This window comes from Giraffa tippelskirchi, chromosome 10 (genome assembly GCF_054371585.1).
Source record: "Giraffa tippelskirchi isolate mGirTip1 chromosome 10, T2T-mGirTip1v1.2.pri, whole genome shotgun sequence".
Taxonomy (NCBI): Eukaryota; Metazoa; Chordata; class Mammalia; order Artiodactyla; family Giraffidae; genus Giraffa; species Giraffa tippelskirchi.
Window position 1 is genome coordinate 127,016,273 of NC_137284.1, and position 13,304 is coordinate 127,029,576.

General features: G+C 42.1%; 1 protein-coding gene across 11 annotated transcripts in view; it reads left to right on the plus strand.

Moving 5' to 3' along the window:
* Positions 1–13,304, plus strand: part of AMPH (amphiphysin) — a 206,216-nt gene that overhangs the window by 177,867 nt on the left and 15,045 nt on the right. For 10 of the 11 annotated variants that reach the window (XM_081537434.1, XM_081537431.1, XM_081537436.1 and 7 more), the window contains one exon: positions 943–1,068. The exons of the other annotated variant lie outside the window; for it this stretch is intronic. In XM_081537434.1, the coding sequence (XP_081393560.1) occupies positions 943–1,068 (126 nt within the window). The remainder of the gene's footprint in view (positions 1–942; positions 1,069–13,304) is intronic. 11 annotated transcript variants of the gene reach the window in all.

Consider the following 13,304-nt stretch of genomic DNA (forward strand, 5'->3'; position numbering starts at 1 on the left):
AATAGTTTCAGTAGCCACGGCAACATGCATTGATTGGCTGTGCTGTTTTTCATAGCTCGTTATTATTTAACCTTGCTAACTTTAAAACTGAAAAAGTCTGGAACTAAGAGATTCCAGAGGCTTGATTCAGCATGTAATTGGAATCAGGAGGGTGTCTGTGGGTAGAGGCCCTCGTAGGAAGAAAAGACTTCACTCTGGTCTGCACAAGAGTCTAATTGATATCACAGAGAATACTGCTCGGTAGTTCCTTAAAGGATTAGTTTATCATGTGAAAACTGCTGATGACTAAGGATTTCGTTGGAAGGAGAAGTGAAATATAGGGACTGAACAGGAATGTACAAGGGCAAGGTATCTATGATTGTGGTGGCTCCTTGCCGGGTGGCTGAGTCTGTTCCTCCTAGCCAGGCAGTGGCACAGTCACTCCATAGTGACCATTCATATGCATTAATGCATTTTGATCTGAATTATTGGGATGACCCCTCAGTTTTTTGGCTGCAGTGCCCATCAACAGAGCGGGCAGTTCCCAGAACTGTGTTCTCCTTGAGTTCTTCCTTACTCCTTCCAATTTCCAAAGGAGGGAGCTCCTAGGATCTCTTCTGTCTCTGCTCCATAGTGCAGAGTACCATATCAATGTCCCAAGAAGTGAATTCTCAGAATGTTGAAAGCAAGTACAACGAGTCACCAAAATGGTAAGTCTTTGCTCAACTTCAAAGGATATCACAGTGATGGTATTGTGAAACTTAATATGTTTATTCCTAGACTTTTTCAGTTCTGTAAAGAACCATCATGCCTAATCTGGATTTTTTTTTTCCCAGCACACATTTATTGAAGCTAATTGCCTATAGGGTGATGAAGAAAATTGTTAATTGTCCAGTATTCCATAACGTTATCTGTTCACATGTTGAATCTTTTTCCTCTAACCCTCGAAACAAATCATCAAAGGCTGAGTCTGAACAGGCTCCACCCACAGAGCCGAAAGCCGAGGAGCCCCCTGCTGCTGTTCTGCCTGCCACTGGGCTGGAGCTTGGACCAGACACCCGGGCTGAGGAGCCAGAGGAGGGGGCAGCGGTGAGCGCCACCTCCCTCCCACCCTCCGCCCACCTCCCCACCACCGCTGTGCTCATCTCATCCCGTTTCTCCCTTCTCATTCCTGCTTCACTTGGGCCACATCACTTCCATCCCTGTCACGGCTTCCCAAGTTCAAATGGCCTTTATTCCTTTGACAGTGAAAGTTCATTCTCTTATTTTTTTTTTTTTAAAGGAAGCTATCCAGAGACCTGATCTAATACTGTCATGTTGCCACAGGCTTGGTTCTCAATAAAGGGTACCTTGAATCTTTCTGGTACTCTCCCATTCATGGTAAATAGGTGGTAATAATTCACAAATAACCAGACTTGTTAGTGCTTGCCCCACCTGTGATGGCTGATGGCAGACCTTCTATTAGGGACCAACCTGCAGATCATAAACAGAAGGGTAATCCCTTGTTGTTTATGTCTCCATACTGATTTCTTACAGTATTAGTCTTATAGGTTGGTTTAGACCCCATGAGGGACTGAAATCCCACATTAAAAATCACTGAATCTACAAGGATTCCTATGTGTACAACCGTTTGCTCAAAATCAAGTCTGGTACTGGCTGTCATAATATGAGGGAGCTTAAGGATCTATTTTGTGCAGAGGTGGAGACTTGTCTACCTGGAAACCTCTCACCTTGCTCGCTGCAGCTGTGTACCACACCACATCCTAAAGTTGAATGGGCTCTATACACACCATACTGAATTGCATCATTTAACATACTTGGAAGTGTAGAATGATACCAAAGAAAATATAATCCAAAATACCCATGGAGAGTAAAAAGAGTTTAGTTATGAAATGCAGTCAAAAGCATCTCCCAAGAATTTAATCAGAGTGCTGCTGCTGCTGCTAAGTCGCTTCAGTCGTGTCCGACTCTGTGCGACCCCATAGACGGCAGCGCACCAGGCTCCTCTGCTCTGGGATTCTCCAGGCAAGAACACTGGAGTGGGTTGCCACTTCCTTCTCCATTTAATCAGAGTACCATTTAGTAAATACTACAGCCTTCACGTAATCTGTACAGAGAGGAGAACCAATCTCCCAGTTTCCAAAATAACATTGCCTAGATGAGATAACTAGAGGAATGAAAGTTATATTTTTGCTGTTGGTGCCCTCTGTTATTTTGCCATGAAAAGGCAGGTCATCTGTCTAATTTATCATTTATTAATAGAGTAGAAAAATAAATAATAGGGCAAGATAGTGATGCAAATATGAATTAAGAATGACTCAAGAAAAATGGTCATATTTTCCATGTAGAGGTACAGAGTTGGGCCAAATCCTTCTGCTAGACTGAGTCCCTCCTGGGAGGGCTGCTTGCGCAGACTGTAGACTGGGAAGTGCTAAGACACCATGCTCCAGTGGAGAGTTTTCTCAACTCTCATCCCCAGATTCACAGGTGATCTTAATAACTCAGTGCAGATTGAATTTTTTCATTTGGTGTCAGATTGTGATCTCTGCACCTCATTAGGGTAATTTCAGTAACAAAGGAAGGCTTCCTAGGTGACTCAGTGGTAAAGAATCAGCCTGCCAATGCAGGAGACTCAAGAGACATGGGTTCAATCCCTGGGTCAGGAAGATCCTCTGGAGTAAGAAATGGCAACCCATTCCAGTATTCTTGTCTGGAAAATCCCATGCACAAAGGAGCCTGGCGGGCTACAGTCCATGGGGTTGCAAAGAGTCAAACACGACCAAGGAACTGAGTGGTGGTGGTTTAGCTGCTAAGTCATGTCTGACTCTTATGACCCCATGGACTGTTGTGACCCCATGGACTCTTGCGACCCCATGGATTTTTGTTTTCTCAAATTCTAAGTTTATTGGTTGTCCAGTGAACAATCTGAGTAGGTATCAATTATCAAGTACCTACTTTATTGTACATACTACATTTATCAAGATTTATAAAAGATTGGTGATCTTTGAAATCAAGGGTAGTGTTAAAAATACTTAACAAGCTTCATGGTGCATGCATCAACCATTACTAAACCTGGTTTCCCTCATGTTGGGTGAAGAGATATTTGAAAGAATTCTTCATTCTGAAAATACTTGTCCCCTAAACCTCATTTGAACTTTAAAGAATAGAAATTTAGATTCCTTGTGAAATAGAAAGACTTCAAGCAGTTGATTTCTCCACCCTTAAATGAACTAAAACATAATAGTTAGAGAGGGCAGCTCACAGCAGTTTAGTTTGCCGGATGCCCATCAAAAGTGGATCCTTTTCATGTGTTTAGAATGAACATACTTGGATGAAGTCAGTTCTTCCCCAAGTTCTCCCTTCTACTTAAGCAAATAACATCAGATAGAATGTCCTTTTGTTCTCTAACATAGGTTTATAGCTTCTTTCTCTTGGTCATAATCAAGATAATATTAGGGTTATTTTTTCTAAAGAAAGGTCTCTTCAGTTGCTAGATGTGTGATATTTAGTTGTAAAAACACAAAAATCCACACTGTGTCCCAAGCTCTCATTAAGCAGACTGGCTGTGGCTGTCGTCAGTCAGGATGGGTTTGACGTGACCTTTTGAGGTCATCATTTTTGCTACCAAAATGTCACCACATGGTTATTATTTCCAGTCTTGACAGAACGCATTTCATATGAGGTGAAATTTGTGGTGGTTTTGTTGAAAGAGAAGCGAATGTAATTTTGAAAACAGGAAATTTGAGCAGTGGTTCACAAAGAAACCTTGGGCTCTCAAGAGAGGTTTATTACATTTTTGTTTGTTGTTTTATTCCCTGAATAGCTAATATTGCCTTTAGTTTTTCCCTACAGCACCAAAAGCACCAAATTTTACTTCTGTCTCTGTAGGATGCATTTTAAAAACCAACACTTGCTACCTCTTCTCTAGATGTTTCCATGTTATATAAGTACTGAAAATTTTCTTTAGGAAAGAAAATCAATATTTGTTTAGATATATATTAGAGAAATAGGTTAAAAAATAAAGATGATTTTTGCCTATATTTATTTCAATTTCTTGCAGAGAACCCCTTCTTTCTCTAAATTTCTGTCTGATCCTATAATTTGCTCAAACGATGTGAAGTGGACCAATGTCTTTTTTCCGTATTAGTTTTAAAGAAATAATGCAGTGTAATTGAGTTTCAGGTTTAGCATTGTTTCCAAAACAAATAAATGGGAAAAAAATCAAGATAGATATTTTTTAAATATTTAGAATAGTTTTAGAATCCTGGAAGGTGAAACACTGACTACTTTTAATTTTGTTGTGTTTTGTTTCTTTAAATATTTCACCAAACTTAAGTTGACATATCAAGGCCAATTTAAACCAACAAATATAGATGGATAGATAGGTAGATATAGATAGATATACCACGAACTTCATCTTGCCAGGGAATAGTTCTGTCTGTGTGTGTAGAAGGCATATGCTAGTTTCCCCCCTTCATTCATCTGGTAGACATATTTGAGCCTCTCTAGATGTGAGGCTCTGCTCTGGTTCTGGGGGATACGGTTTTGCAGGCAGCAGCTGTGGCTGCAGCCATCCTAGTTCACACGGAGCGGTGAGGGAGGAGGCTGACATTGCACAGTGCTCGAGGCATCCTTCTGTGATGAGCATGTGGGTGGGAAACAGCATTGAGTTTTCTCCTTGTGCTGAGTGAACTTGGGAGCTGAGACTTCCACTGTGTCTCTACCTGTGAGCTTGGATCTGTCAGAAAGACACTGAGGCCCAGAGGAAGCCAGATGAGGCTGCTTTCTTGTCTGCTCTTCATTATCATAGAATTGTGTTCAGATGCAAAGTACTCACTCTTAAGTATGCTTTACATATACAATTATATATATTTCCCTGGTGGTTCAGATGGTAAAGAATCTGCCTGTAATGCGGGAGATCGGGGTTCCGTCCCTGAGTTGGGAAGATCTCCTGGAGAAGGGCATGGCAACCCACTCCACTATTCTTGCCTGGGGAATCCCATGGACAGAGGAGCCTCGTGGTCTACGGTCCATGGGGTCGCAAACAGTCGGACCCGACTGAGCAACTAGCACACACACACACAAAAACTAATTTGTGTGTGTGTGTATGCATGCCTTGGAGATGGATTTACCTCTTTACTTTTCTTAGAAAAATAAAATCACAGGAATGGTTATTTTCTCTGAGTTTGACTGCACTCCTATTAGCAGCTAACTACATTCTCAGTACCCCTCAGGCCAAACAAATAGCTATTTCTTTTGTGTCCCAGGCACCCAGCAGAGATCTGGGTGTATAATGTATGCCCAGTAAATTCTGAGTCATTGATTTGTTGATTGATTGACACTATGGTCTGCTTACCTGAATGAGACTACAGCCAAAGCTATTAAAATACAGATGACTACAGGGTCATTTTCTTTCTGTTTCCATTCAGATAATTGAATTTTTGTATCTAGGAAAAGGAAACTGTTTATTGTGATCAAAAGCAGGGCCACCTATCTTGTTATGCTGCCCAGGAGCCCTGTGACATCTGAGCCTCAGTTGCCACAAATGGAAAATGGGGTTAGTGTTAATTGCCTTCACAGTTTCCTACGAGGGCTTGGAAATAATCCACACTCCTAGTTTAACATCTGGTACATAGAGGTTCCTCAAACAATGAGAGTTGGATAATATTATTGTCATCATTTCATGATAAGTGGTTACCCCTAAGATAAGCATAAGTCAGTGATACCTTTACTCTGAGAAGGGGAAGGCCAGAGGTGCGGCGGTAACAGCCCCCCTTGCAGTTTGCTGCATGATGATATTAAGGGACTCGATCTTGTATAGGTCCCCGTACAGGCCAAGTTCCTCCTGGATCCCGAACAAGCTGCATCCCATCAAAATTATTTGCCCTTTCTAAGAACACTTTGTCTCTTCTAGGGACCTTCCTATTGGGTCCACTGATAGGGAGTGTTCCAAACTTCACTGCCAGGAAGATATGGGCATTCGGAGGCATGCAGCCTCCTTCAGGAGCAGTGGAGAGAACACAAAGGCAGGTGAGTTCCAGAGATAGACACAAAGTTGATTCCAGTGGTTGGGCCAAGAACTTTCTCTCTACCATTGTACCAGGTCATGGGGAAGAGACAAAGTTAGCCAGGACTAAAATGAAGGTAACAAGATGATAGACAACTCCCCGTGCCTCACACTTCACAGACCAGATTGACTTGGGGTTGTCAGTTTCCATCTCTGAAAATGGGGTGCTGGTTGTTTTCATATGTGGCTGATACTAAGTATTCATTACCCACCTACCAGCTGTCATACACAGACTGTCTTCCCTGCTTCCTGGGGTCTCATGTTCCAAAGCCCTTTCTTGGAAGACCCATGTGAGGATTGTGTGATGTTGTTATTTTGTTCAGAATGTTATGATTACTTGTGAACATGGACATGAGGTTTCAGATTATTCTTCCATCTTCAAGGAGCCCTTTGTCCACAGTTGGTGCCTAGTGATTTTTTAGGTGTTACTTTTGGCATGTACTCATTTTTTTCTGTTGAGGTGCAGTTCACATAACATAAAATTAATCAATTTAAATTAATCGATTTTTTATTGAGGTGCAATTCACATAACAATCGATTTAAAGTGAAAACTTCAGAGGCTTTCATACATTCCTAATGTTGTACAACCACCACATCTGTCTAGTTCTGAAACCTGTTCATCACCCCAAATTAAAACCTTGTGCATATGGTCCCCTTCTCCCCCCCAACCCTGGGAACTGCTGGTCTGCTTTCCATCTCTATGGATTTTTCTACTCTGGATATTTCATATGCATAAAATCATACAATATATGACCTCTTGGTTCTGGCTTAGTGTATACTTTTTATTTATAATATTGAGTCTTAAGCAACCCCAATACTGCCTTACTCTGTGTGGTCTGCAGTAAAAGGCAGTTTATGACTAAAGACACCAAGAGAATTAAGGTATAGTCAACAAGACCATATTGAATGCTAATAATTGACATGCCTTCTCTCACAGAAATCCCAAGAAAGATGATATTTAGGAATCGTTGTCCCATTTTGCAGATTAAGGAGACTGAGACACAGAGAGTTTAAGTGGTTTAAATGAAGATTACGTACCCAGAAAGTGGTGACATGAAATGTGAATCTTGACATTTTAATTCATAGATAATCCTCTCTTAACTACTACAGAAGCTATGTTTTTCAAAAAAGCAGGTTTTAAAAGTATGTTTACAGACCAGTCTAAAGCCAACAGGATTATAATTGGGCTGAAATCCCTCCATGCTGACACCAGGACTGTCTCCAACCCACACTTAGACTTGGTACATATTCCTGGTGTGAAGCTGAAGGGTCAAAAAAGGAACAGAAATGCTCATTCAGCCCCAACCTTGAGCTTCTCTGAGGCAATGAGTATCCTGATCCTCCACTTTGGCTGCAAAGCAAGGATCTAAGTTGATATATTGGAAAGATCACTGAATAAGAGTCTGGAGAATTGGCTCTGTGGCTAATGTTGAGGTGGCCTTGGGGAAATCATTTTCCCTTTCTCTCCCAATTTTCTTCATCTCTCCTTTGCAAGTTGTGCTTGATACACAATATGTTCTCTTGCTGCTCTCAAAAATCTACAACTTATTCCATTAAACAGCGAAGAATTTCCAAAACCCCTCATGGTAATGAGTACTGTTCATTCGTATCTTATAGCTTCTATTTGCTAAGCAAATGGGGTGACAGATTGGCATGGAGTATGTTTTACTTACCCTAGTCAGAGGCTGTCATATCCGAAGGTAGACAGTTGGGTCTTCTAAGGGTGACTATCAGCTCCCTATCCTTTCTCAAGATCCAGTCCCCTGACTACCATCTGGATGGGTCCCAGGCTACCCAGAGAGGTGCCCATGGTTCTGTCAGGGTCAGGGTTGGGAGTTTTAAGCATGGTGACATATAGGTGATTGGCAGATCTCCATTTTTTGGTCTCAACTCTCGGTGTGCCCGTTAGCCCTGCCTCAGCCTTCTGCCAACCCGAGCCTGGACCTACTCACAAGAAGGCAGTTTGAGCAGTGGCAGCAAATGCTCAAAAGACACCATAGCCAGGCAGAGTGAAATGTTTATTGTGCAGTAAAGGCATTTTCCTTAAACAAGCTCTTTGCAACTCCCGCTGAGGCTGTGTTTTGTGGCTACTTCTGAAACTAATACTTGATCACATCAAAACCTCTGAGAGTGTGCAACACACAATATTTACCTTTGCTTGTAAAGATAAATCCACTTTTCCTATCCACTTCCCCCAAAGAAGAGATTGAAAATAATCTCTAATTAAAACTTTGTTTTAATATGTACTATTAATGGATAGTCTACTATGACCTTAAAGGCCAAATTAACCCCAAATTCATTAACTTTGGTATTTCAGCAGGAGATCATAACTTATAAAGAAAGTATGGAGCTAAATCGGACAGATGTTGCCATGGCAACCCTTCTGCCAGCAGCTGAGTTGCACTGGGGCCAGGCTGCTGAAGGTTTATGATGGGACTGCAGGCCATACTAGGAGAGTAGATTGAAAAGGATGATTAAGATGAAGGTCAGAGGGGGAAAACCATGAAATTCTTTTATTAGAAAGAAAACGTGAAAGTGTTAATCACTCAGTCATGTCTGACTCTTTGCTACCCCATGGACTGAAGCCCTCCAGGCTCCTCTATCACGGATTTCTCTAGGCAAGAATACTGAAGTATGTTGCTATTCCCTTCTCCAGGGGATCTTCCCAACCCAGGATTGAACCCAGGTCTCCTGCATTGCAGGCAGATTCTTTACCATCTGAGCCAGCAGGGAAGCCCGGAAAGAAAATGTAGAGAGTAGCAAATGAAGTTTGTAATACCAGATACTGCAGAGGAAGGGAACACCGGTGGTGGTGAAGTATTCCCTGGGAGAGCTCATACCGCAGTTGTACTGGAGGGAAATTGTCACCTGCCATTTTGTTTTTTGGGTTATTTTTTAGTATTTATTTGACTGAGCTGAGTCTTAGTTACAGCATGCAAACTCTTTAAGTTGTAGCATGTGGGATCTAGTTCCCTGACCAGGGATTGAACCTGGGCCCCCTGCACTGGGAGCACAGAGTCTTAGCTACTGGACCATCAAGGCAGTCACTTCTGTGTTCTAAGTGTAGTTTATGTGAAAAGGAGTACTCTCCACCAGGCTATGTCTTAGGACAGGGATTTTCTCTTCTCTAGTTGCCTCTTAAGCTTTTCTTTAAGATGGATCCTTAAGGAAATCCTGTATTTGCATAACACGCTTGTATTTTCAGACAAGTCAAGAGCTCAGGTTGGATCCAGAAGAAGGCAAGGGCAGCCTGCAGCCAGAATTCACACTGTGGGATCCATCTCCCTGTGTTACTTCCCAAAGGGACTCAGGGGTCACTCCAGCTCTGTGTTTATCAGTGGGAGAGTCAGAACTAAAACTTGGGTCTCCAGCTCCATCTCCAGGGCTACTCCCCCTCCATTGTATTTCCTCACTTGTAAAATGAGAACACAGGGCATGTAGGGGGCTTACTGTACCTGCTCATATCCCCATCTGCGAATGTGCAATGCACAGTATTTACTTTTGTTTGTGAAGATAATCCACCTTTCCTAGATGAGCCCTCTGATCCTTCCAGCTTTGGAATCATATCAATGTTTAACTTGTGAACATAGCTAGGACTGCCCAAGTGCCCAATTTCTCTGTGTTTTCAGTTATAACTCTGCAGTGCACTGGAAAAAACCAGGATGATCTTCTTTTCCACTTTCTCATCCTGTCCATAAATTTCTAAACAATAGAATTTTCAGGAATATTGGCAAAAATAATGAGGAGAAATTCTATCTAACCAACCTCTTCTCAATAGCTTTTTACCATATGATTTGTATCAGATAAGAGGGGTTTTATGACATGGTAGCTTAGGTACCCAGATCATGTCTGTGAATAGATTTTGAATCTATGAATCTCATCTTTTTGTTTGTTTTATTTATTTTTTAATGGAGTATAAAGTCTTTACAATGTTATATTAGTTTCTGCTGCACATACATTGAAATGAATCAGCTCATATGTCTCCCCCCACCGCCCCGCCTTGAACCTCTCTTCCACCCCCCACCCACCCCCCCAAATTTCATCTTAAAGACAGCATTCCTAGAGTGTAAGCGAATGCATTGGCTGTAAGAACACACTCAAATTCTTCAGCAAACATTGCTTGTTTGGAGTTGATAGTAGGATGTCATGGGTCTGTGGAGGTACCAGGTCTTAGCATCACAGTGGAACTCTAATTTGAGAGGTGCACTGTCTACTTGAATGCTGGTTGGTGTGAAGAAACAAAATTTAGAGTCAGATTGTCCCAATCCTAGTTTACTGACTTCTTGAGTTACTTCAGCTCTTAAGTATGAGTTGATTTGTGTAGAAAGTGGGACTATATCTAATAGGGCTGTTGGACGAATAATATACGATAGATGTAAAACACCTGGGATGGTGCCTGGAAAATGGTAGAGTCACAGTAAATGTCAGTTTCCCCCACAGGCTACAGAATGTACATATACTGAAACTGTCAGAGGCTCTGCCAAGAGCAAACATCAGGATGATGGCTACTCTCTGAATTTAGTATAATCAAATTAAAAAATGTATGTTTCTTACATTCTTTACTTATCATTAAGAAATATATTTCAGACATTGTTCAGAGCAAATATTGACAAGAAAACAGTGAATAAATAAATCAATAAATTACACAAAGCCCACAGATTACAAATTCCTCTGCAACCTATCAGGGCTGTTACTTGTCTCGATTCTCATCCTTGTTGACCTGTTTCTAAGAAGGGCACCAGCAACCAGAGGGACTGGCTAGTTTCTGTCACCCCTGATGCTCCCCTGCTTTGCAGGATACGAGTGCCATTGTTGCACTGCATTCATGTCACTCTACTTCTAGAAAATCTCCCTAAGGCCAGTAGGTGTTTGAAAAGACTGTCATGAATACCAACACATATCGCTTTCCACCAAGAGGATTGTTGACGCAGATGATAAAAAGACAGTAAGATCTGTACAGTATGGTAAACTGAGAAATGCTCACCTCAGAGAAGGTCCCATGTGGGTCTCTGTGACTTCTGTGATGAATGTGCAAATTGTTTATAGGGTGCTTGTGATGCACCCTTGTGATGCATCTTACTGTAACCTTGTGGATACAGTAAACAACCCGCGGGCAGGGAGAACTAATTTTAATCTGTTTTTGTGTCAGATGTTTTCCACCATAAATCGATTCGGCCAACCAAGATAGTATACCAACGTAGTATAATTTTGGCAGCAGGTAAGGTACTAGTGTTTCTCTTAAAATATAAAGAGAAAAAAATTTGATAATGTTGAATATCCAAGACTTGAAATACTTTCAGTAGTTTCAGCCCTCCGGTCTCCCTTAAAAACAACAGCAGCAACAACAACAAAAAAGCACTTAAAAATATCCAGTAGCAGTCATTAGTCATTGTGGTTGCAGGTGTAACATCTGTGGTAGCAAGCAGAGTCTAGAAAAAACTAAATTTAGACTCTAAAACTACATTAGCTAACAAATTGGAATGCATAAAAATAATCATAAAAGAGGGATAACTCTCCCTGAAAACCTTTTTAATCTGTTCTTGATTTATCTGGAGCAAACACTGAATCTGAGCAAATGGATTCTATTTCCACTGTATCTTTATGTTATCTGTTATTACTGCCAGTAAATAGGCACTGGAAATATTTTGGTAAGAGCAGAAACTATGGGGCAGATTCCAGACATAAGGTGAGGATCAGGGCATCCTTGATTTTCAGAGCAATGTTGGACAGAGGCAGAAAGATGCAAGGGAATGCAGGTAGAGACAGTCCTCTCTGTTTGTAATATTCCTGCATGTGTGCGTGCTCAGTCACTTCAGTTGTGTCAGACTCTTTTCCACCCTACGGACTGTAGCCCACCAGGCTTCTCTGTCCATGGAATTCTCCAGGCAGGGATACTGGAGTGGGTTGCCATGCCCTCCTCCCGGCAATCTTCCTGACCCAGGGATCAAACCCAGGTCTCCTGTGTCTCCTGCATTGCTGGCAGATTCTTTACCGCTGAGTCACCAGTGCTGTGCTGTGCTTAGTCGCTCAGTCATGTCTGACTCTTTGCAACCCCCATGGACTGTATCCTGCCAGGCTCCTCTGTCCATGGGGATTCTCCAGGCAAGAATAGGAGTGGGTTGCCATGCCCTCTTCCAGGGGATCTTCCTAACCCAGAGATCGATCCCAGGTCTCCCACATTGCAGGAGGATTCTGTATCATTAAGCCACCAGGGAAACCCTGTAATGTTATTAAGGTTTCTGAAATCAGAGTATTAATTTCAGCTAGAGAAATAGAAATTCATTTCTAATGGACTCAGAGAAGGCTGGAAGAGTGATCATTTCTTCTCTTTTTTAAGTAGGTCATTCAAAGTGTTTAACGTTTCCTCTCTATAGTCAAGAGCTTCCCTGGTAGCGCTAGTGGTAAAGAACCTGCCTGCTAATACAGGAGACTTAAGAGACATTGGTTTGATTCCTGGGTTGTGAAGATCTCCTGGAGGAGGGAATGGCAACCCATTCCAGTGTTCTTGCCTGGAGAATCCCACAGGCAGAGGAGCCTGGTGGGCTGAAGTCCATGGGGTCGCAGAGTCAGAGTTGACGGAGGCGACAGCACGCACACATGCTCTGTAGCCAAAGTGCCATTTTTCTTGGCACCTTGTCTTTATTATCATTGCTATTTTTAGTATTTAGGTGATTTTTATTTTCCACCATTCTTATCAACGATTTTCCACATGCCCCATCCCTCTTTTGTAACAGAGGTCAGGTTAATTGGTGACATACTGAAGCTTTGCTCTTTTGAGGTCACAGTATCAGAGCAGGCAGACAGAGCCCTTGGTCTCCACCTGCTGGTGGCTGGTGTCACTGCAGCCACCCTCTCAAGTCTAAATCAGATCCAGTCAATGATGATGGCTTGTTAAAATTATTAGCAAAGGAAAGGTGATAACATGCATATCTTGCACTAGTAAGATCGGATACAACCAAACTGATAGTTATATACAGCTGTAGAGATAAATCAGGAACTCATTATTAAAATCTTATTTGCTGCTGCTGCTAAGTCGCTTCAGTCGTGTCCGACTCTGTGCGACCCCATAGACGGCAGCCCACCAGGCTCTGCCGTCCCTGGGATTCTCCAGGCAAGAATACTGGAGTGGGTTGCCATTTCCTTCTCCAGTGCATGAAAGGGAAAAGTGAAAGTAAAGTCGCTCAGTCGTGTCCGACTCTTAGCGACCCCATGGACTGCAGCCTACCAGGCTCCTCCGTCCATGGGATTTTCCAGGCAA